The sequence below is a fragment of the Drosophila pseudoobscura genome, chromosome 3 (genome assembly GCF_009870125.1).
Source record: "Drosophila pseudoobscura strain MV-25-SWS-2005 chromosome 3, UCI_Dpse_MV25, whole genome shotgun sequence".
Taxonomy (NCBI): domain Eukaryota; kingdom Metazoa; phylum Arthropoda; class Insecta; order Diptera; family Drosophilidae; genus Drosophila; species Drosophila pseudoobscura.
The window spans coordinates 11,411,400-11,433,273 of NC_046680.1; the positions used below are offsets into that span (position 1 = coordinate 11,411,400).

General features: G+C 41.0%; 5 protein-coding genes across 9 annotated transcripts; 4 read left to right on the forward strand and 1 right to left on the reverse strand.

The window, feature by feature from the left end:
* Nucleotides 1-1,460: 1,460 nt before the first annotated feature.
* Mlp60A (Muscle LIM protein at 60A) lies at nt 1,461-4,797 on the forward strand. 2 transcript variants are annotated; one of them, XM_033377985.1, is made up of 8 exons: nt 1,812-1,950; nt 2,062-2,221; nt 2,789-2,891; nt 3,029-3,125; nt 3,215-3,299; nt 3,400-3,696; nt 3,769-4,083; nt 4,147-4,797. In XM_033377985.1, the coding sequence occupies exons 1-8, from the start codon at nt 1,836-1,838 to the stop codon at nt 4,415-4,417; spliced, it is 1,443 nt and encodes a 480-aa protein (XP_033233876.1). In that variant the 5' UTR covers nt 1,812-1,835; the 3' UTR covers nt 4,418-4,797. The 2 variants fall into 2 exon arrangements, with proteins under 2 accessions (XP_033233875.1, XP_033233876.1); XM_033377984.1 differs by lacking the exons at nt 2,789-2,891; nt 3,029-3,125; nt 3,215-3,299; ... (1 more) ...; nt 3,769-4,083; nt 4,147-4,797 and adding an exon at nt 1,461-1,590 and having other exon boundaries at nt 2,062-2,309.
* Nucleotides 4,798-4,865: 68 nt separating this feature from the next.
* On the reverse strand, nt 4,866-6,905 carry LOC4804318 (carboxylesterase 5A). The gene is made up of 2 exons (XM_001360859.4): nt 6,404-6,905; nt 4,866-6,289 (listed from the first exon to the last, which is right to left on the reverse strand). The coding sequence occupies exons 1-2, from the start codon at nt 6,816-6,818 to the stop codon at nt 4,890-4,892; spliced, it is 1,815 nt and encodes a 604-aa protein (XP_001360896.2). The 5' UTR covers nt 6,819-6,905; the 3' UTR covers nt 4,866-4,889.
* A 334-nt stretch (nt 6,906-7,239) lies between these two features.
* LOC4804319 (MICOS complex subunit Mic10) lies at nt 7,240-7,870 on the forward strand. Of its 2 annotated transcripts, none has more exons than XM_015184321.2 (2): nt 7,240-7,611; nt 7,680-7,870. In XM_015184321.2, exon 1 carries the CDS (start codon nt 7,326-7,328, stop codon nt 7,584-7,586), a length of 261 nt encoding a protein of 86 aa, XP_015039807.1. In that variant the 5' UTR covers nt 7,240-7,325; the 3' UTR covers nt 7,587-7,611; nt 7,680-7,870. The 2 variants fall into 2 exon arrangements, with proteins under 2 accessions (XP_015039807.1, XP_001360897.1); XM_001360860.3 differs by having other exon boundaries at nt 7,244-7,611; nt 7,683-7,870.
* A 277-nt stretch (nt 7,871-8,147) lies between these two features.
* LOC4804320 (uncharacterized) lies at nt 8,148-12,524 on the forward strand. 3 transcript variants are annotated; one of them, XM_001360861.5, is made up of 6 exons: nt 8,148-8,226; nt 9,414-9,500; nt 9,622-9,735; nt 9,853-10,477; nt 10,568-11,072; nt 11,164-12,524. In XM_001360861.5, exons 2-6 carry the CDS (start codon nt 9,461-9,463, stop codon nt 12,232-12,234), a joined length of 2,355 nt encoding a protein of 784 aa, XP_001360898.4. In that variant the 5' UTR covers nt 8,148-8,226; nt 9,414-9,460; the 3' UTR covers nt 12,235-12,524. The 3 variants fall into 3 exon arrangements, with proteins under 3 accessions (XP_001360898.4, XP_015039808.2, XP_015039809.2); XM_015184322.2 differs by having other exon boundaries at nt 8,168-8,440; XM_015184323.2 differs by having other exon boundaries at nt 8,168-8,436.
* Nucleotides 12,525-14,383: 1,859 nt separating this feature from the next.
* snama (something that sticks like glue) lies at nt 14,384-20,162 on the forward strand. Its single transcript, XM_015184325.2, has 11 exons — nt 14,384-14,515; nt 15,280-15,464; nt 15,524-15,758; nt 15,818-15,994; nt 16,061-16,206; nt 16,277-16,435; nt 16,491-16,885; nt 16,971-17,329; nt 17,535-17,684; nt 17,743-18,042; nt 18,118-20,162. The coding sequence occupies exons 2-11, from the start codon at nt 15,299-15,301 to the stop codon at nt 20,006-20,008; spliced, it is 3,978 nt and encodes a 1,325-aa protein (XP_015039811.2). The 5' UTR covers nt 14,384-14,515; nt 15,280-15,298; the 3' UTR covers nt 20,009-20,162.
* The last annotated feature ends 1,712 nt before the right edge of the window (nt 20,163-21,874 follow it).

Below are 21,874 nucleotides of genomic sequence, written 5' to 3' on the forward strand. Positions count from 1 at the left end.
ACTTATTTATAGATTTTATATTGTATAGGTATATGTGGGCTGGGCACTGGCACCCCCACCATACCATGCATACATTTGCTGAATTACTGAATTTCGAAGGGTATCAAGATTATTAATATTTTAATGGCTTCGAATCTGCACAAAACCATTGTTATTTTCCATAAAAACATACATTCAGATGGCAATCAAACACTTGGGGGCTACATACATATGTGATCCACTTACATATGATGGGACACACATACATACATGTACATATGTATTTACAAACTGGATTATTTGCACACACTGACCATATGATCTTACGTGTGTGTATGCATGTACATACATGTATGTGGGTAGGTATGTACATATTTACATATATTCGATCGATCACATCGGATAGATAGATCGCTGAGCAGTGGAAAATATGTGCACATACTTGTAGGTTTGTATGTTTGTATGTACTTAATTACGAACGGATTTAAACATGGCCTTTTGACCCCGTTCGTATCGGTCTGCATTTCACATACTCGCACATATCTAAATTTATTCGTTATATGTCCATACATACATCCTACTCCCTCAAATCTGAAAACATATACATATATATGTATGTATGTATATTGTACAGTGTGTATCTACATACATATGTATGTATCTATAAAGCCAGATGAACAGATGAATCTCTGTTTTGTTTTTATTGTATCTTTTCCTTATTGTATGCTCGTATGAATTTAGGAAATGAAAAGCCCCAAAAAGATATGTACATATGTATGTATGCACATACAATGTACAACAAACACATGTAAATATTTCAATATTTCAATATGAACAAATGTATGCGTAAGGTATTTATTTATGGAACTGGGTTGAGCAGTTATGAGTTATTTATATATTTTTAGAGACGCCTAAAATAAGGCCATGAATGTACTTTGATACATATCCTATGTATGCATGTATGTATGTATGTACATATTTATAGACTAAGCACCACCACCGTATGTACATAAATACATATAGATGTACGTACATATATATTCTATAGTCGCTATAGTCGCTATAGTATAGGTTAGTGTGCGTGCAGACAGCTAATAAATTGTCCGTTGTGCAGAATTACTTTGATACACGTACGGACACACACCACACTTTCAGATACAATTTGCATATGCAATTAATATACATAAATAGTTATATGCAAAAATATATTTAGAATCTTATGGATCAATATATGGAACTACTTGCACCGACATACAGAATGCGAAATCCCATTGTTTCGAAATAGCAGAGTGTACGTGGGTCCATTGTCTGGGAGCTGAAAGTTACTATGTTGCTACCGCCCTGAGTGGGAGGGGTGTAGCTGTAGCAGTAGCAGTAGCATTAGCCGAAAGCGATGCGATGTACACATAAATGTGTACATACATACCATGAACATGTATTGCATGATAAATAATGATATATTCAGAAAGTGCTGTTTTTATTACGCAAACTGTATTTTCTTAGTTGTGCCGTGTGCATCCACAAATATAGACTACCTGTGTACAGAATCTTTCCAGTCTAGTCCGCGGCATTTCCGACGAATAGGAACTACTTCACAGAGTACCTCCGAAGGTATACATCACATCACATCCATATATATGTACATATATGTATATATGTACACACGCATCGTACGCTAGCGCAGTTACATATACATATACATATACATAAAGTTCTTTTCTGCCTCTGCCCGTGGGATATTACTGAAACGCTGCCAACTCGCATTGGCCATCCAAAATCAATTGCATTTAACCGAAGTTTTTGCCTGTCTTTGCCTTCCCTCTCCCCCGCAGACATACACAAACACACACATCAAAATGCCTTTTGTTCCCGTGGAAACTCCCAAGTGCCCAGCCTGCGGAAAGTCGGTCTATGCCGCTGAGGAGCGCGTTGCTGGTGGCTACAAATTCCATAAAACATGCTTCAAGTGCAGTAAGTATTGCGAGAATCCATAAACCAGAACTATGGCCTCGATCGAATCGATCTTTGCCTGGAGCAACATGGCATAACGTTTTGCTTCTTCGTTCCGTTTAATCACAAAAGGCATGTGCAACAAGGCTCTGGACTCCACAAACTGCACCGAGCATGAAAAGGAACTGTTCTGCAAAAACTGCCACGGACGCAAATACGGACCCAAGGGTTACGGTTTCGGTGGTGGTGCCGGTTGCCTGTCCATGGACACTGGCTCTCACCTCAACAGAGAGTAAGGACTAAAATAAAATATGTTTTGTATGAAAAGTGTCAAATTCCTTGAATTAAATGTGTAGTTTTGCTTGCTATTAGAACCTGTATGTTTTACATGTTGTTTTATTTGTTCTACTGCATTCCCCCATGGATACACCTCGTCTATGAACTTGTCACCTTTGTGCCCATACATTTCTGCGAGTATGGTATGGGATGGTACTCCCGATCTGAACACCTTTTATGTATACCTTTTGTTATTTGTCCAAATATACACAATGTATTTTATGGTAAAAAAAAACTCAATTCAATAATAAAATGTAAAAATGTAACGGGAAAAACTAATAGAATTCAAAATCTTTTGTTCTGTCTTTTGTTCTTTGGTAAATATTGTTTCTCCCAATGACCTTGCGGTGGTCCCCAAATCTGTTGCTAAGGTCTGTCTTCGTTGATGTTTTTTGTTTGTATCAGCAGTGCCATATAATGAGAATCATCCCCTGTTGAATGTACAATTATGTATTGTAGTGGTACTCGTACTCGCTTAATTGAGGAAGGCATCTGAATCACTCACCTCACTGAATCATTATAGCTTTGTTCCACCGAAAATTCCGCCAAAAGCGCCCGATGGTGAGGGCTGTCCCAGGTGTGGCATATATGTTTATGCAGCGGAGCAAATGCTTGCCAGAGGGAAGGTAAGCCTTAGGGTATGGTGTGTTCTTGGGCAACAGACACTTAGACATACATATGTATATGTATGATTATTAAAATCAATTCTTTATGAATGCCTTCTCCGAGTATGATTTCAAAGAGCTTTCATTACGATTTTCAGGGGTACCATCGCAGATGCTTCAAGTGCGTACAGTGTAACAAGACACTAGACTCCACTCTTCACTGTGACGGTCCTGATAAAGATATATACTGTCGAGGTACTTTTCACTTTCAATTGTTTACAGCTTACGGACAGCTTTTGGGGCTGTTTGGGGTTCAGAGTGTATCAACAAGTATCATTTTACAGGATGTTATGCTCCAAAGTTTGGAACCAGAGGCTATGGCCAGCTGAATGGCTTAATGTCCGACATTCAAGACTGCGAAAGGCAAAGGTACGACTCATTCGTGATGAAGTTAGAGTTTCATTTGGCTGTTGACATTTATGGCTTTGGTTTATTAACATTGGGCATGCCATTGGCCTCATATTTATAGTGAAATGGCTCCGAAAACCGCTGCCATAAACGTGGAACAAATTCAGGCACCACTGGGAGAGGGATGTCCGAGATGTGGAGGTGTTGTTTTTGCCGCGGAGCAGGTCCTGTCGAAGGGGAGGCCCTGGCATAGGAAGTGCTTCAAGTGTCGGGACTGCACAAAGACCCTCGACTCCATCATTGCGTGCGACGGCCCGGACAACGATGTCTACTGCAAAACGTGCTATGGCAAAAAGTGGGGGCCGCATGGATATGGCTTTGCATGTGGATATGGTTTCCTTCAAACCGATGGAATTAGGTGGGTATGGGTAGTCCACTTCTACACGATATAATTGTCCAACTACAAACCTATCCCATGGCCTTCCCCTAGTGAAGGCGTATCGCAGCGACCCTTCGTGTGTCCCGATACGACATCGATCAAGGCGCCCGAAGGCGAGGGATGCCCGCGCTGTGGCGGAGCCGTTTTCGCCGCCGAGCTGCAGCTGTCCAAGGGGAAGATGTGGCACAGGCAGTGCTTCAGCTGTGCCAGGTGCCACCGACCCCTGGACTCGGTCCTGGCCTGCGACGGTCCAGATGATAACATCTACTGCAAGCTGTGCTACGCGAAACTGTACGGCCCCAAGGGCGTTGGATACGGTCACACCCCAGCTCTAGTCTCCACCAGCTACGAATATACGCCCACCAGGTATGGAACCCTTCATCACTATCGGCAAAACCGATTGTACATAATTTTCCGTGTCTTTTTCAGTTGGGGACAGCTTAACCGCTGCGGTGGCCAATCGGAGGACGGATGTCCCCGTTGCGGATACATCGTGTTTGCGGCCGAGCAGATGAAGAGCAAAAACAGCATATGGCACAAGCTGTGCTTCTACTGCTCGGGCTGCCGAAAGTATCTGGACTCGACTAACCTAAACGATGGTCCCGATGGCAACATCTACTGCCGATCCTGCTACGGCAAGAACTACGGACCGAAAGGCGTGGGCTATGGAATCGGGGCTGGCACGTTGACCATGGCCTAACGGGTACGGTGTGGAGCCAAAAAAGTGTACTTTTATAAGACTGGACCAGTAATCCAACCAGCTCCAAATGGATATTGAAGTTTCAGTCTTTAAATGAACACTTTAGAGGAGGTAGACCCACAAATATTCGGATTTATTTTAATCAAACTACTGCACGAGTAGTATTGTATTTCTCGGAATAGTTTCCTTTTGGATGATGTATGGGATCAAAGCTCCAAAGCCATACATATTTATTCAACTAAGCGTCGTTGGTGGTTATTAATATTAGAACTACAGATGGTGTACATCCTTCAAGTATCTTTACAAGCGAAATCGATATGTATGTATTGGCGGTCGAAATAAACGAAATATATATTCTGAAATGCTATGAAACAACGAAAATATACAAGTTGTTTACTTTCAGAGAGTGTTAGACCCAGAAAGCACAGTTTGTTTTTATAACATGGAACGTTTTTTTTCAAGAAATCTTTATTTAAAATATCTTAACAAGTATAGAAATAGTAGATAGTATTGTAATGGTTTTTGGGATAATCAATAAGCTACCTGAGCTTGTGGAATTACAGCAATCGGCTGAATAATATAGAATTCTGGGGTACAACGATTTCCAAAAGTTGATTCTCTGATTTTGGAGTAAATTATCCGTATTGAAGTTCTCGTCGATCAACAGAACCGAATCATTGCTGGGAGTCATTGCATTCCACTTGACGTATACGTTGGACTTGGTAGGGTTCGAGGTTTTCGCAAAGTTTGCCCATAGGGTCATGATAATTTCGGCAATTTTCTTGTCGGTAGACTTCCACTCCACGGAGTTTGTCATATATGGGTTGCCCCAGACGAAGACCTGATCGAAATACTTAGGCACGTTTATCCAACTGGGAAGATCCTGAAGCACGCTCTTGGGGCGTGTCTTGAACAGGTAGCTGTAAACGTGCTGATCCTTGCTTATCATGTCTGTAAACATTTGCATCGGCGTGATATAGAACTTTTCGGTGTGGGCACTGATTATATGTTTGTTCGCCTTTCTCATATCGTTATCCGTCTCGTTGTTGTACATAAAATGGATTGCCTCCGAGATCAATTCGTAGTTGGAGCACCATTCGTAGTTCTTGACCAGCTTATGCATATCATTCACTGCTATGTCGTTGAAGAAACCCTCCAGGTCGGCGGCGCTGATTTCTGCATCGAGATTATCCTTGAATAAGGTCAACACTTCTTCCATGTCGGTTACTCCAATGATGACCGGCACCTTGTGATAGCTCCCCCTCTTGAACAAAATCTCTGGCTGGTTTTCGATGAACGGATATGAGGTGTTACTCAATCCAAAGTCCAAAACAGGACCCCAACTCACGGAGGGAAGGTTCTCGGAGAGTCGCTTTCCGTCAATTTTCTTGAGGCACTGCATAAACATAGACGTGGGCCTGCGTGGACAGCCGAAAGTGCTCGAAACCTGGTCCAACGAGCCTTCGTAGTCCGATGGTAGTTTCACAGAGTTAAGTGGATTGCCCGACATTATAATAGCCTTATGGAAGCCCCCCTTCGACCACTCGCCCGAGGTCATGTGCAGTGCCACGCTTATTGCTCCGGCATCGTGCCCCATGAGGGTGATGCGATTTGTGTCGCCACCGAAGAAGTTGATGTTCTTTTTGACCCAATACAAGGCTGCTGCCTGATCCATTAGTCCATAATTTCCCTGGGCTTCGCCATCGTCGGTTGTAAAAAATCCGAAAATGTTAAGCCGATACGAAAAGGTTACAACAATCACCTTTTGCTTAAAGACCAATTGAAATGGGTTCACATCAGCAGGGCTTCCGGTGGAGAAGTCCCCTGAATGGATCCACACAACGACTGCATATCCATTAATTTCAGGCAATCCTGAAAATGTGAAAAGAAAATGGAAGAAATGGAATTTTGAATACTTAAAAACTTAGGAAAGATAATAATGATTAAATAATTATAATAACTTTCACATTGACAATTACCACTCACCATCAGGTACAAAAACATTCAGATACAAACAGTTCTCTTCGTATTTCCTGGCACTGCCTGATTCCTGATTGGTATCGGAGGACAAGATTTTCAGGATTTGGTCGGTTTCTTTACCCATGGAAGGCATTGGATTTTGCAAGCAGTCCGCTCCGAATGAGGTTGCGTTAAAAATTCCCTTCCAGGGTGTTAGTTCGATATCTGGAGGGGAAAATCTTCTAGCATGGGCATAGCGAATACCGAGATAAGCTTTAATATTTTGGGTTCGAAACATTTTCAAATATGTTCCAGATATGACTCCATTGCCCGGAATATGGATGAACGGAGCATCCACACATAGCACGTATATACAAAAAAAGCTACTAACTAAATGGAAAAAAAAGGCTAAAAATGTTAGGAAATTCCTTTTGCACTTCATTTTCCGTACGTATCCTTCACATCTTTCTATGTTTTGAAGTTAAACGACACTGTTCAAATCCTGCACGACACGCGAGCCTCTTGTTGCTATGGTGAAAATACACAAAAAAATATTGTTGCTAGGATTTTGTAACTATGGTAGTCGTCATCGTCATCCATCTCGCCTTCCTCTGCTCTGCGGTTGTGTTTATTTATTTCGGCTACGTCAGCCACCAGAATGCTGTTAACCCATTGTTACCGTTGGCCCCACTCTGTAGCCAACATAAAGTGTCCCGACCCAAGAAATAATTGCAAATATTATACTACTATTATTCATACTATGGCTAAAAAGGATCTCCATTAACGATCTAGAACCATTAGACAATCAAATAATGCTTTGCAAGCTGATGTTGAAAAAACACAAAAAAACTTTATAAATATACTTTTGGAAACAAATTCAAAAGGTAGTAACTCATTGATTATATATCAGTCTAACACAAAGCCTCAACAAACTGCGTAGCTTATCAAAATGAGTAAAGATCAGAAATCTTTGGAGGCGAAGAAATTGGAAGCAGCTCGCGTGGCAGAGTCATCTAGCAAGACCAATGACAAATGCATTACAGACTTTCTTATGAAGGGTGCCAGCGGCTTGATAATCGGCACTGTATTCACAGTATTTTTCACACGGCCCCGAACATATCCGATCTGGTTGGGCTTGGGTGTTGGCATGGGCCTGGCCTACGACTGCTGCCAGAAACGGTTGGCCACCGTGGATGATAATCAACGATAATGACACGTACGCAGAATGAACACAGGCGAGTAAATCTAATGATATTCATCACGTACTTTTTGAAGGGGACTAACAAAAGAGTTTTATTTACAGCAGACCAGACGATGCTTTGTACCACAAAAAGAAAGTCCATTATGTGGTAGAGGCTCCCTCCAAAAGCGCTGTTTTGGTCCCGTCCCTAACTAACTGCTAAACCAGACTTTCTTCTAATTCAAATTCAATTTATCAGCAGAGCAAAGCATATTTAATTAAATCATTTTTCAAAATGGTTTTTACATGTTAAATATTTAACAAACGCATGGGTTGTTTCACTTAAAGAGTTTCTTTTATTGCAGATTCTTCATTTTCAGTGTATTTTTGCAAGCAAAAGTATTAGATATTAGATAAAAAGATGTTTTTTTTTACTGAGTTAAGTATTTTGATCTTTTTACTCCATAATTTTCATGAGAATTCGCTCATGGCTCACGAAATTTGTTCGAAACGGCACGAAACGAAACCCATGGGGCGCATTGATATGAAGAAACCAAACTGGTTTTCTCGCATCGTGAGTAACCCTAGTTCGGGCACCACAAATTAATGATGTTGACGTTCTCTTCGTGGCGCCTGCGCATGTGTGCATGCCGTGGTAACTTTGTCAGAGGTACTTTATGCTTCGTCGTGGCTTAGACAGCGGACCAAATCGCATTGGACAAATCATACTTCAAACATAAAATATATGTTAAGACATATACTCGTATTTTGTTTCTGTTGCATTGTTGCCCCTTGTTTAATGAGTTTGTTTGAAATGTGTGTTGGACCAGTGCATATAACGAAGTGACTACATGGATATGTATTTCCAAATGCATTGAATGTATGTATGTATCCATCTATTTTATGTAGCTGCTGTGATTTGTTAGTAGAAACATAAAATACTCGTATCTATTTACAAGCTATCTATGTAGTTTATATATGTCCAATAATTGTGTGTGAGTGAGTTATCCAATTAAATGAAACAGTGTTTTTGCAACCAACCTGAATAATGATGTAGGCCTTTCTCTATTCAATGTTTCTCAATGACCAAATGTTTCATTGTCTCTATGTGCGCCTTGTCTTTTCTTTGTGCTTGTGTCTGTGAGTGGTTACATACTGTGGGTAACAAAAGTTAACGGGCCCGTTCAAACATTTTGGCTCGAAAATGTGTGTGCACAGACTTTTTTGACCGCTGAATGGATAAGCACCCGCTCCACACTGACAATCTGTAGACCTTGGCGCATAATGTGGAGTATGTACAAGTGACCAAAGCAAAGCCACCTAAACAAGAATCAACCCACATCCCCTAAGCCAGCCAACAGCAGACCGAAAGCGAAAGGCAGGCACTGTAGAAATATTTTGATATTCGCGTACTAAAGAGACACCCTACTTAAAATTTGAACGATCACCTTTGCTGAGCCAATGCCACCGGATCGGTGGCGGTGCGTTTGCAAAGTTCGTCCTACTTATTTCGAGATATTATAGATCTCAATTAAGGTCTGAAAACTACATTTCTTGTGGAATCGTGAAGAGACTATCAAATGACTATTGAAAAATATACGTAGATCACCGGAAAAGAAAGAAACCAAACTTATTAGTATTGCAACGGCACATTATCCAAGAAGTTACATAAAGCCCAAAGATAATTGACTGAAGAGATAGTTAAATCACAATACTTATGTATATGTTTCAGCTCTAAGTTTGGTAATATGTATATTCCAACTTAATTATTATAATTCGAATTTTAATGAATAGTAGATTATACGAGTATCACTCATTTGCCATGTATAAATTACGAAATTTTTAATTATTTTTCAGATTGAATTTATTTTTCCCCAACTTTAAATCTTGCACCCTTCACAAACATGTTAATTTACTTGCTTATACTTTGTGCTTTAAAAAGCGGTAAGTTTATTAAATAAATAGATGGTTTGATTTGATATTTACTCAAGTTTCAAAATACAAACCACACATGCAACAAAATATTTAAAGTTTGTTTATATTTTTATGTGTATTTCGATGCCAGCATCTTGTGGTGAAAATGAGTTACTTACTCAAACTGTTTATGGATTTTTGGACTTTACGACTACCATTGGGAATACCGTAATGGTATTTTCTCCCCAAAGCTCCCCACATTTTGGTGAGTTTTTATTATTTTCAGATAATGTTCCCTAATCAAGAGAATAAGGTCCTAAACATTGTAAACACAAACTGATTTAAATATGCCAATTAACGTTCCTTTTGTTGTATCTTTTAGAACTAAAAGCTAACAACACAAACAACATCATTAATATTATTGAAACCAAGCCAAAATTTTCGAAAAAAGAAAAGGAAAAAGAGGGAATCAAACCTACCCCTCTAATTTTGAGTCAGTCCAATGTACATCCCGAAACATTTACGTCGAAGAGTGAGTCGTACAATAAAAGTATATCGAATTCCCCAATACAAACACTATTAAGCACCCCCGAATACGATCTGCTTTCGCGCCAGCCAGAGCAGTTTGCCGAAGAATCGTATCGTGTGGTTAACTTTAAGGGGAAGAATGAAGCTGAGCGGCAAAGAAATTATTTGTCTAAAAAGGAGAGTGTCCATGGTTATCAGACAAGAGTAGCTGACGGCAACGCTAGAAATGGTGTTACTTCCACAAAGGAATCTGGGCGTTTTACAAAAGTTCCTCAGTCCATATCTTTATCGAATACCGAGAAAAAGAGCAAGCCCAGGCAGACCAGAATAAATAAAACATCAACGATTCAACCAAGTAAAACTATTAAAGATTCCACATCTCAGACTCTGGTCTCTAAAAATCCACGGAAAAGTCAACAAGGCAGCCGGGATCACAGAGGATCAAGCACTAGAAAATCATCTCGCCCAAAAGGAAAAAGGTAATGATGTAATCCAATTAGTTAAAAATGAGCATCGTGTCATTAAAAGCAATGCAAATATTATTTGCCGAAATCAATTTTTCGTTCTAGGAGGCATAAATCAACGCAAAATACTAAGATATTAATCACTCCATCATCAACGGAAACTACCTCACGTCACTCATATCGCTCCAAAGTAACAAGTCTACAGGAAGAATCCGTTACAGTTCCAAGTGCTAGCACATTCAAGCTAAATAGGCGACCAGGTCGATGGCAATATAAAACCTCCGCAAAGCCCAAAGTTAATATAAGGAAGAATACCAGCTCCAACAGTCCGATCACTATACAAAATAATGATACGACCCACGTTGATCAAAGCATACCGGAGGTTCCCATAAACGGCGAAAATCCGGAGCAGATTCTGAAGGTCTTAAACAGTGGAAGAGATCTAGAGGCTTCTGGCTCCCAAAATGGCCCTGTGGCTAACAACAATGACAACGACGAGCAAAAATCAAAGTACTTTGTGCAAACATTAAATGTAGAGATATCGACACCGAAACCTTTTATTGACACTTACTATGAAATTGCAACAATTAAAAGCCCGTTTATATTCCAGGTAATTTCTGACATGTTTTAATTGATATTTGATATTTTTGTAAACTTCTTTAACACGTTTCCATTATCTTAATCCTGAAACCTTTTTTTAGGCGGGAGTGGTAAAAAAAACGAGATTTTTGACCGTTACATCGACTATAGAAAAAGTAATAAGGGAAGAGCACACGAAAGAATACTCTGAAGATGATGGCCCTCTGACCGAGAATATTTTGGAGTCGACAACTCAGACAGATGAAAAATCATTGGATGGAAGTATATCAACATTAAAACCTATTTATATTGAAGATGGTTCAGAGACTCCTAGCTTAGAAACAATAACTGAATCGTTTTCCATAACACAAACCAAGCTTAAAACACAGATTCTTCCTATAATTAATGAAAAAAGAAATGAAACAATCCAAGTAACATTGGTTCAAACATATGATTATACCAGCCTTATAACAGTTACGCAAACAATATCCCCATTAAGCGAAGATTTCAGTCCTTCCAAGAACTTTAAAGACTTCGAAGGGAACTTAGACGAAGCTGGATCAGAGCTGAACTTGGATCTGGAGTTCGGTGATGAGGATAATACCGGAAAATTTGATGCGAAAATTAAACCGAAAAATAAAGAAGACATCAAGAGTGGAAGCAACCTAACCCTAACAAATCCATTGATACCTGAAACTATTCATTTTCCAGAGAGCCAACCACCAAACAATTTCATAACCTCAACGCGCCCAGTTGTAAAACTTGAAACAATTTGGGAGTCGCATGTAGTACCTCTAGTTAGAGGAACTGAGACCATTATGAGAACGCTCTCCAAGTCTGTTGGAGTAGTTGAGAAAACAGAATACGTTACTGATATTACTCCACTGTCCGTGCCAACATCACAATATCCATTTTCAATCAATCCTTTCTACAATCCCTTATTGCCCATGCCGCCACATCAGCAGCAGCTGATTACTTCCACTGAAATTTTGCAAACAATGGCAACAGAAACGAGCTCTAAGGTTTTGAAACTGACATTTGGTGCAAGAACAGCTTATACCACAATATTTTCAACTGCCGTTGTACCAACACAAGTTACAAAATTAATTACAGCAACCATACCTGTTCAGCACTCTGGATCTTTTCCAAACTTCTATCCACCCCCATATAATCCATTCGCATATGTTGGTTAATATTTAAATAGATGTAAGGACGAGCACCTAAACCAATACTTCGATTGCTCTAAATAGAATTTTTGTTTATAACTAAGTTTGTGTATTGAAAGGCGGTGATAAAAATACAATAGATTTTATTAGATTTAATATAAACTTTGTCACAAGAAAGTGCAAATATAATTGTAAATATTTATCTTAAGTTTAGAAATAAGCTATATTCAAATTGTTTTTGATAGTTACATACGCGTAAATATGGTCGTTGTTTGGTTCAACTTCTCGGATAAAATAAATTTTTTCTACTTTTCCAATCCGTGACTTTATTTATTCTCTTTCGTTTTCTCCTATCAAGGAAGAGTGTATTGGATTCTTTTTATGTACTTGTGGTATACAGGACTCAATAGTGCGTATACACTTTAATATTAGCTCGCTAATACCACTAAGCAAACAGCACATAGAGGCATCAAATCGAGTAAAAACTCACTGCTCACTGCTAGAGCAACAACGTATATTCTTTTTTTTTTGTTTTAAGGAATGCTGAAATTATACAAGTTGTTCCGCTCCTGCAACGCGCTCTCGTTTAGGGTCCTATTTTGTTCTTTTCTCTCTCGCATCAGACATGGCGAAAGTAGTGCTGAGAGAGTTTGCGGACCAGCAGTCGAGACGTAAATTCAATATTTTTATACCCGATACTCAAAATGAGTATTGGGGTATATTAGATTTGTGGTAAAAGTGGATGTGTGTAACGTCCAGAAGGAATCGTTTCCGACCCCATAAAGTATATATATTCTTGATCAGCATCAATAGCCGAGTCGATTGAGCCATGTCTGTCTGTCCGTCTGTCCGTCCGTCCGTCTGTCCGTCTGTCCGTCCGTCCGTCTGTCCGTCTGTCCGTCCCCTTCAGCGCCTAATGCTCAAAGACTATAAGAGCTAGAGCAACGATGTTTTGGATACAGACTTCTGTGATATGTCACTGCTACAAAAATATTTCAAAACTTTGCCCCGCCCACTTCCGCCCCCACAAAGGGCGAAAATCTGTGGCATCCACAATTTCGACGATACGAGAAAACCAAAAACGCAGAATCGTAGAGAATGACGATATCTTTTAGACTGCGGAATCTGAATTGGATCGTATTATTATTATAGCCAGCATCAAGAAAACAATTTCATTTTTTCTCGCCCTGTCTCTCTCTAACACACAGGTAGCATAGGCGGCTTTGCTTAGAGTAAAACATTAGCGCCTAGATCTCAGAGACTATAAAAGCTAGAGCAACCAAATTTGGTATTCACACTCCTAATATATCGGACCGAGACGAGTTTGTTTCAAAATTTCGCCACACCCCCTTCCGCCCCCGCAAAGGATGCAAATCTGGGGATATTCACAAATCTCAGAGACTATTAAAGCTAGAGTAACCAAATTTGGTATCCGCACTTCTGTTAGATCTCACTATAAAACCTTTATCTCAAAATTTCGGCCCACCCCCTTCCGCCCCCACAAAGGACGAAAATCTATTGCATCCACAATATTGCAGATTTGAGAAAACTAAAAACGCAGATTCATAGATAACGACCATATCTATCAAATTGCTGAACCTGGATCAGATCAGATAATTTTTGTAGCCAAAAGGAACAAATCAATTTTCATTGGCTACGCAGCGCCCGACGTCACGCACAGACTGATTTTCTGTCTCTCTCGCACGCTCTCTTTGTCGTGTCGTTTAATATTAGCGGCGTCTGCCGGAGGAGAGCCATACTGACTTAGTATCGGGTATAACCGTAGAGTTGCGGTGTCCGCAGCAACTCACAACGTTCCACCTCGTTTTATTTAAATACGCTGCTGCTCTGTCTCTTTCAAGCCGACGAGAGCAAAAAACGAGAATTAACAGCCGGAGCAATAAATTCGGATTAAATTTGATATTTTGATGCGTAGTTTTCAGACGAAAGAAAATCCAAATCGACCTGGAGATTTATTTTACAGATTTTGATGGGATCATATCCATATTGCAATAATATGGTTGCACTAGATGTTTTTTTGTACGCATGTATTTGGTCCCAGCTGAAAATATAAAAAAATATAAATTTAATCGTAATCAGTTTCACAAATACCCAGAATAAATAATTCATACGTCAAGATAGTAAGAAATCGAAGCATTCCAATTCCATCGTTCTAAAAATACAACACTTTGAATGCAAACCTAACCTATAACGATAGATATCGCAGTATCGATATAATTATGTGCAATGCTGTCAAATAAATAGTGTCGAGGCAAAAATAAAATACTCCGACGTTTATTTTTGAGTTGTAAGTAATTGTGTGCGTGCCAAATATTTACCGGTAATATCTTGTAAATGGCCAGTGTTTTATGGTAGATTTGCTTGAACTAATCCGTATGTTCTTCGAATCACATTTAGTTATCTATTTAATGTCTACATGTGGATGTAGCTATGTGCATAAAAATTCGCTCACGCATTTGTATGCTTGTAGCATAAATTGAAAGTTCAGTGTTTTTTCATATGCTATATTCGTTCCATGGTGTAATAATATAGTTAATGTCATTGCGTTTATTTAGTTGTACGTATTTAGCTATACCAATGATTTTTGTGGGTAATGATTCTTCGAGTAATGTTATCGTGGTGATCCAATCAGTGCAAATAAAAGAAAATTTCTAAAAGTACAACACGTCCTTTTTATTTTTCTTAAAGGCAAACAGGGCAAACGTCTGTATGTACATATGTACATACATATGTATTTAGCGTCCTCTTAGCCATTTGAAATCGTTTTCACCATCGTTCTCAGAACTTATCATCGAACCGACATACCTGCTATTTGCAAATCGTCTTCTTCTTCACATTTCTGTCCGGATTAGGTGCATACATTAAATACATGCATATGTATCCACATCATGTATCAAATGTTGACCTGTACTGTAATACAACGTTCTAGTCTGAAACTTTAATTCGTAGCTCAAGCCCCCTCTGTTATATAAATGGTATACAGATGATAGCGGCTTTTTTGGGACGTGCACTATATATTTATATTCTCCTAATTGCATCTTCCTATCTTAGATCATACTCACACTTGAAAATGTCAGTGCATTATAAATTCAAAAGTACACTCAATTTTGATACCATTACGTTCGATGGACTTCACATATCTGTGGGCGATCTGAAGAGGGAAATTGTACAGCAGAAGCGTCTGGGGAAAATCATAGACTTTGATCTTCAAATAACGAATGCGCAGACTAAAGAAGGTATGTTTGAAATAGTTTACAGTGCAAGTTTGTTCATAAAACTCTCTATTTCCCTTTAGAATACAAGGATGATGGAGTCCTTATACCAAAAAACACTACGCTGATCATTTCCAGAATACCGTTGGCCCATCCAACGAAGAAGGGATGGGAGCCGCCAGCCGAAAATGCGGCCCCGGCTCCCTCTTCAAATAAGCAGGAGAACTTTAATATGGATCTCTCCAAAATGCAAGGCACTGAAGAGGACAAAATCCATGCGATGATGATGCAGAGTACTGTAGACTATGACCCAAAGACGTAAGAAGTAGCCCACAACTGAAAAACTGAAATTTCCCTACAATTTTTTCTTGCTTCAGGTATCATCGCATAAAGGGGCAATCTCAAGTGGGCGAAGTTCCCGCCTCGTATCGTTGCAACAAGTGCAAGAAAACAGGTCACTGGATCAAGAACTGCCCTTATACAGCTGGTAAAGATCAGTTCGAAGTAAAAAGAAATACTGGCATACCGCGCTCCTTTAGGGACAAACCAGACACGTAAGTGACAGGATTTCGTCCTCGATTCAGTAGATAAAAAATATCATATTTTCTGATTTCTTTCAGGGTAACAGAGGAAGAGGCCTCCATGTTTGTAGTGCCAGCGGAGCAGAATCAGGAAATTCCCGATGATTTAATCTGCGGCATTTGCCGGGACATTTTTGTTGATGCAGTCATGATACCCTGCTGCGGCAGTTCCTTCTGTGACGACTGTACGTACTCCTCTAGTAGTAGCTTTGATTACCTAAGCCCTAATTAATTTCCTCTCTACTCTACTGGCAGGCGTGCGAACATCGTTGCTGGAGTCCGAGGAGAGCGAATGCCCGGACTGCAAGGAGAAGAACTGTTCACCGGGATCACTAATACCAAATCGATTCCTCAGAAATTCTGTGAATGCTTTCAAAAACGAAACTGGATATACAATGCGTGCCGCCAAATCGGGTAAGATATTGTTAAGTGCGGAGTAAAGTAAAAAACTAAAACCATTCAAAAACAGTTCCAGTTAAAAAAGTTGAGAAACCCACTGAAGAGAAGCCGCCGGGCATTGAGGACAAACCCGTCGATGAGAAGCCGAGCATTGAAGAGAAACCCACTGTGGAGAAGCCCGTGGCGGAGAAGGAGCCCGACGAAGTGTCCATCAAAGAAAGGATTCTAAAGCATGAAGAGCCAGAGACAAATGGCAACAAGCACCCCCCCAAGGTGCCATCTACGGAACGGGACGCAGCTGCAACTACAGTCGCTGCCACAGATAGTAATGCTGATCAGTCGCAAAAGGAAAGGGAAAAGGATAAGGAAAAAGAAAAGGACAAATATGATTCGGATTATGAAGATAACATAACTATTACGATGCCCCAACCGCTGGCCGATTCAGCTTCGATTGTCTCCAGCAAGGTGAGTTGAGTGCTTACTTATTCCAAAAAAAAGATAGTTTTTTCTACTTTATTTTACTCGTTTTTTTTTGTTTGTTTGTCTGCAGTTGTCTCCCACGTTTGCAAGGAAACCTCCTGCTCATCACGTATCACACAGACGTGATCATAAATTGGATTACATGTCCGAGTCCGATATGAAGCGACGTCCACCAGCGCAATCGGAGTCTGGAAAGCCCCACAATGAACGGGGAGAACGGAGCCTCCTGCCCACGCCCATCTCGACACACCAAAGCTACCAGGGACACCATGTGGTGAACGAGTCCGATGAAGTGCATCGTGGGAATGTATATAAGACGCCGTATATGCAAATGCCTCGGGGTCCACCACCATTGCATATGATGGGCCACCATATACCGCCACCCTACAGCAATGGATACAATAATATGGGACAGCGGCCGCCCTTAAGGTATGTTTTCATCCTATTCCACTTGGGATCTCCAGCAGAGTGGATCTCCGAGGAGAGGCCTGCGCAGTACTACTCCAATTGTAATTTAGTTACGATCTATGCTCTATTACGTTACTACTTTAAGCTTTGGTTTATTAAAACAGCATTCATACAGACCAATCATACTTAAGCTTTTCTATTCCCAAAATAACTTCTGAATTTTCAGCTTTGTGCCCTACCAGAACCAGCCTGTGCATCCCATTCGCGCGCAGTATGGACCCACAGGCGGAGGTATGAACATGAATATGTCCCAACAGTTTCAGTCCCCAAATTTAGCCTCAATATATCAGGGCGTGGCAGCAAAAGTGGGCTCCGGGTAAGTATCTCTGTGTGGATCTTGGTTCCTTTTATTATTTGCTCATTTTCGAACATAGCCTTATTGACGACCCCCTGGAGGCCTTCAATCGCATTATGAAGGAGAAGGAGAGACAGAAATCCGAGAGATTTCGGAGCACAGATCATCACAGGTCCAGGTCACCGGATAGGCAGAGGTCGCATCGCTTCAAATCCCCCGTATACGAAAAAGAGTCACTGAGAGACCTGAATCTAAAGGATAAACGACCTAGGTCGAGGGAAAGAAAGCGCGAGTATAGCTACGAACGACATACGCGACACAATAGACCCAGTCGTCAGCCCTGCGATGGATCCAAGTCGCCCATAAACAAAATTAAAAGGTAAAACCCAACCAACTCCACACTTAATTTATCAGAGTTTCTTTAAAGAATTTTTTGTATTTTGTGTATGACCAGATCGGCGCCTCGCCGTTCCATATCCCCTAAAGCGTCTTATAAATCGGACTTCAGGGAGAAGTCATATGCCAAGCCCAGTGCTCCCAAACTTGACCCAATTGAGCCACCTCCGCCAGGGTTCGAGGGCATGCAATTGTTTGATGATGCGGCGGCTTACAAACCAAAGCACCATCTGGGCGTCAGTGGAGGGCATGCCAAGAGAGGTGCCGCCGAGGACGAGTTGCCACGCAAGCGGAAAAGGTCGCGCAGCAGAAGTAAGGAACTGAATCAAAAACATATTGACACCAGCTTCAGAAGCCTGACTCCTCCCCCAGCGAAAGTAGCCATTATCGCCCCGAGGCAATCAACTATTGGGGCCAGCTACGACCACTGCGAAAGGTCTCCCAAGACGCCAGAAAGAGGACAGGACGAGTATTGCATGCAGCCGATACAGCGAGTGGTACATAATGCAGCCCCAGAGGCGACTGCGCCCAATCCCTTGGATGGCATGGGAAATATGGGCAAGGAGAACAAGAGCAAGAGTCCTGTTCCGTTGAAGGAGCGGAAGAAGAAGAAGAAGGACAAGGACAAGACCGAACGCAAGAAAAACAAGAAAGACAAGAAGGTCAAGAAGGAAAAGGAGAAACACGAAAGAGCCAAGAAGAGCTCGTCGATCAATCGGTCCGATTCTGATGTTAACAACATGCAAATAGAGCAGACCAGTAAGATAACCCCACCCTTACGGGCTTTGCCTGAGAGCTATGGAAAATATGAATCTGCCTCGAATTCCCCAGCCCAGAGCAAGACCAATGATATTGTTAAACCCATTAAGGCCCTGTTTGCCGTTGAGGCTCCCCATAGACATAATTTCGGTGAGGAGAGCGTCAGTGTCTCCTCCAGAAGTGGCAAACGAAGTGAGGCAGCGGCGTTGAATGCGGTCAACGTGTCCAAATGGGAGCTTGAGGAGAACAGTTTGTCCTGCAATTTCGATGATTCCTTTAAGAAGGCGGGCTCTGCCAATTCGGGAGGGGAGCACACTGAAATCACCTCGGACGTTATACGCAAGGCAGAAAACGCGATCTTTGCCAAGGCCATAAATGCCATCAGACCAGTCGAATTTCAAGTTGTAATTAATTCCAAGGGCAACAGCAAGGACCGCTCTGTGTCCATTCGAAATGATAATAAAGATCGCTCGCTCTCGCCGAAGCAGCGCCCCAGCAGCAAGTCGGTGAAGGAGCGGCTGGGCAATAAGGTGGTGCGTGATAGAAGTCGCTCGGAGGACAAGTCAAGAGCAGCCAAGAGGCGGGAGATTTCTGCTAAAACTGCACCTGATGATGACGGGTACAGGGGCAGAGCAGACGCCAATAGTGGGTCCCGCAGAGGGGACAAGCAATCGAGAGATAGGGATAGGGATAGAGCTATTTCCACAGAGAAAAGACACTCGCAACAGGTATACAAGAGAACACTGCCCGAGAGCGATAGAAATAGGCGGCAATACAAAGACGCCAAGCACGATAAGATCGGTCAAATCAATATACACGACTCAGATCGCAGAGGAGCTAGGAGCGTCAAGTCGGGCGAAGGGCGAATTGTATCTTCTGTGTCTGTGGCAGCAGCCTTGCCACCGAAGCCATGCCGCCCAGATAATCCGTTTAGACGAGCCGGCGACAGCAGTTCGAAGAGTAGTTTAGTTTTAAAATATGATAATACGATACCGAACGAGGTTTCGCATCCAGTAAGCAGCCGCTCAGCCGCCGAGAGCAGCTTTGAACAAAGGAAACAAAAGGATAAAAAACTTAAGAAACATGCGAAATATTCGTCAACAGATTCGTTGAAGAGCGAGAAGCGCAAAGATTTGAAGAGCAAACGGAAGAGCAAGATATTGAAAAAGAAGAAAAAGTCGAAAAAGTAGAGTTTAGTTTAGTCTTAAGCTAAGCTGCAACAATTATAATATAATATGATTCATTCTAATGATTTCTGTGTACAAATCAAAGATTTTTAAGTGTATGTATTCATCATGCAGACTCTAGTATACAAATAAAAACAAATACACAACAAAAATCATTTAAAAAAAAAAACACCCAAGGATTTGTATAATATATTTCATTGTTTTATCACGATTAAATTCAAAAGGCGGCAAGCCTAAGCCGCAGGTCTGGAATAACTCCATTGATCCCTATTGGTTGCCACTCGTGTGTTTACATAGAGGATTCGATTCAGAATCTGCCTGAGTATACCTATCTTCTAAACTCGAAAGCCAGAATCTTGGAACAGCTTTTTAACACGATGATTGAGGAGTCGAGTCCACGGCCCAATGCTACTTGGGGTTTAATCACGCCATCTCTCATTTATACTATTAAAAAGGTTTCGGTCGTCGTCGTCATCGGCAGATATTTTATTTTGGGTCGTCGGCTAATGAGGGCATATGAGGGCAAAAATGACATGGCTAAAAATAGACAGATAGTTTCTGTACGTATATTCTTGATAAATCGCGGTCCTTCCTTGTACTTGTGCAGTGATGTCACAAACATTTTTTAGAATGCACTTGACACATTTGTGATTCTTCGTGCAGCTTTCTTACCCAATTAGATCTGGGAAACTTGCTTGGTTCAGAGAAGTTATCGAGTCTAAGAAAACTTAAAATCAAGACTTTATGAACAATTTCAGGAAGGCAATCGCATATCTTTTTCCTCAATTCCCCAGTATTCAAGTACTGCGCCGAAGTTCTGTGTGGAACCTTGCTTAAACTATTCACCCTATCCATTGATTCTTCAAGTTTCCCCCCGATCTGGGAGGAATCGTTCATAATTCCTCTCCATAAGAAATGTAACAAGTCTGATGCAAAGAACAACAGAGGTATTTCTATGTTATTCTCTATTCTTCAAATGTTTGAGAACATTTTTACTCCACACTTGCACACTCCACACATCTCTACAAGTCACTTATGTATATCACCAACTCAGCATCAATTTATAAGGCGGCCATCAACCACCACGAATTTACTAAAGTTCAGCTCTTTCATCATTAAAGGATTTCAAGGTCACTTACAGACGGATTTTGTTTACTCCGAATTTAGCAAAGCATTCGACTCTGCCTACCATTCCCGACTAGCACATAGACTTGATCTTTTAGGGTATCCGCCCAACGTCCTGAGATGGATTTCTAGCTATCTTTGTTCCAGGTCTCAAAGAGTCCTCTTCAAAAACTTCCTCTCTTCACTAGTCAAGGTTTCTTCGGAAGTACCACAGGGCAGCCATCTAGGCCGCTCCCTCTTTACTAATGAGGGACATTTAATTTTATTCTCGCTTGCAATCCGGTCTCAATAACTTTTAGTCATGAGGTTGTGCCAACTCGTTACAACTTAATGCCTCGAAATGTAAAGAAATGACAGTAGTAGTAGCGCCATGCGGCAGAGCGCCTCGATCGGTTGGGCGGGAGGAGAACTGCGTCTTTGCTTAGGCCGCTTGATGGTGCACAGTCATTGCACATCAACGTCCAAGCGAATTATAATATTTTCTGCTCTTAAATTAGTGATAAATATCATTCCATCGAATGCCCCATAGTACATTTCCATTTTTGTTGTCTTTGCTTGGGAAAATAAAGGCTGATTTTCTTCTCAGATTCTGAAGTTTCCTTTTTGCTCATAAAGTAACCGATAAGGCGATCCTTGAGGCCCTTTCAGAGTATGGGAGGATTTAAGGCCATTTGTTACCTTTGCAAATCGAAAATATTGGGTGATGTTATTGTTTTTTCATTTACAATCATTTACAAAAATTAA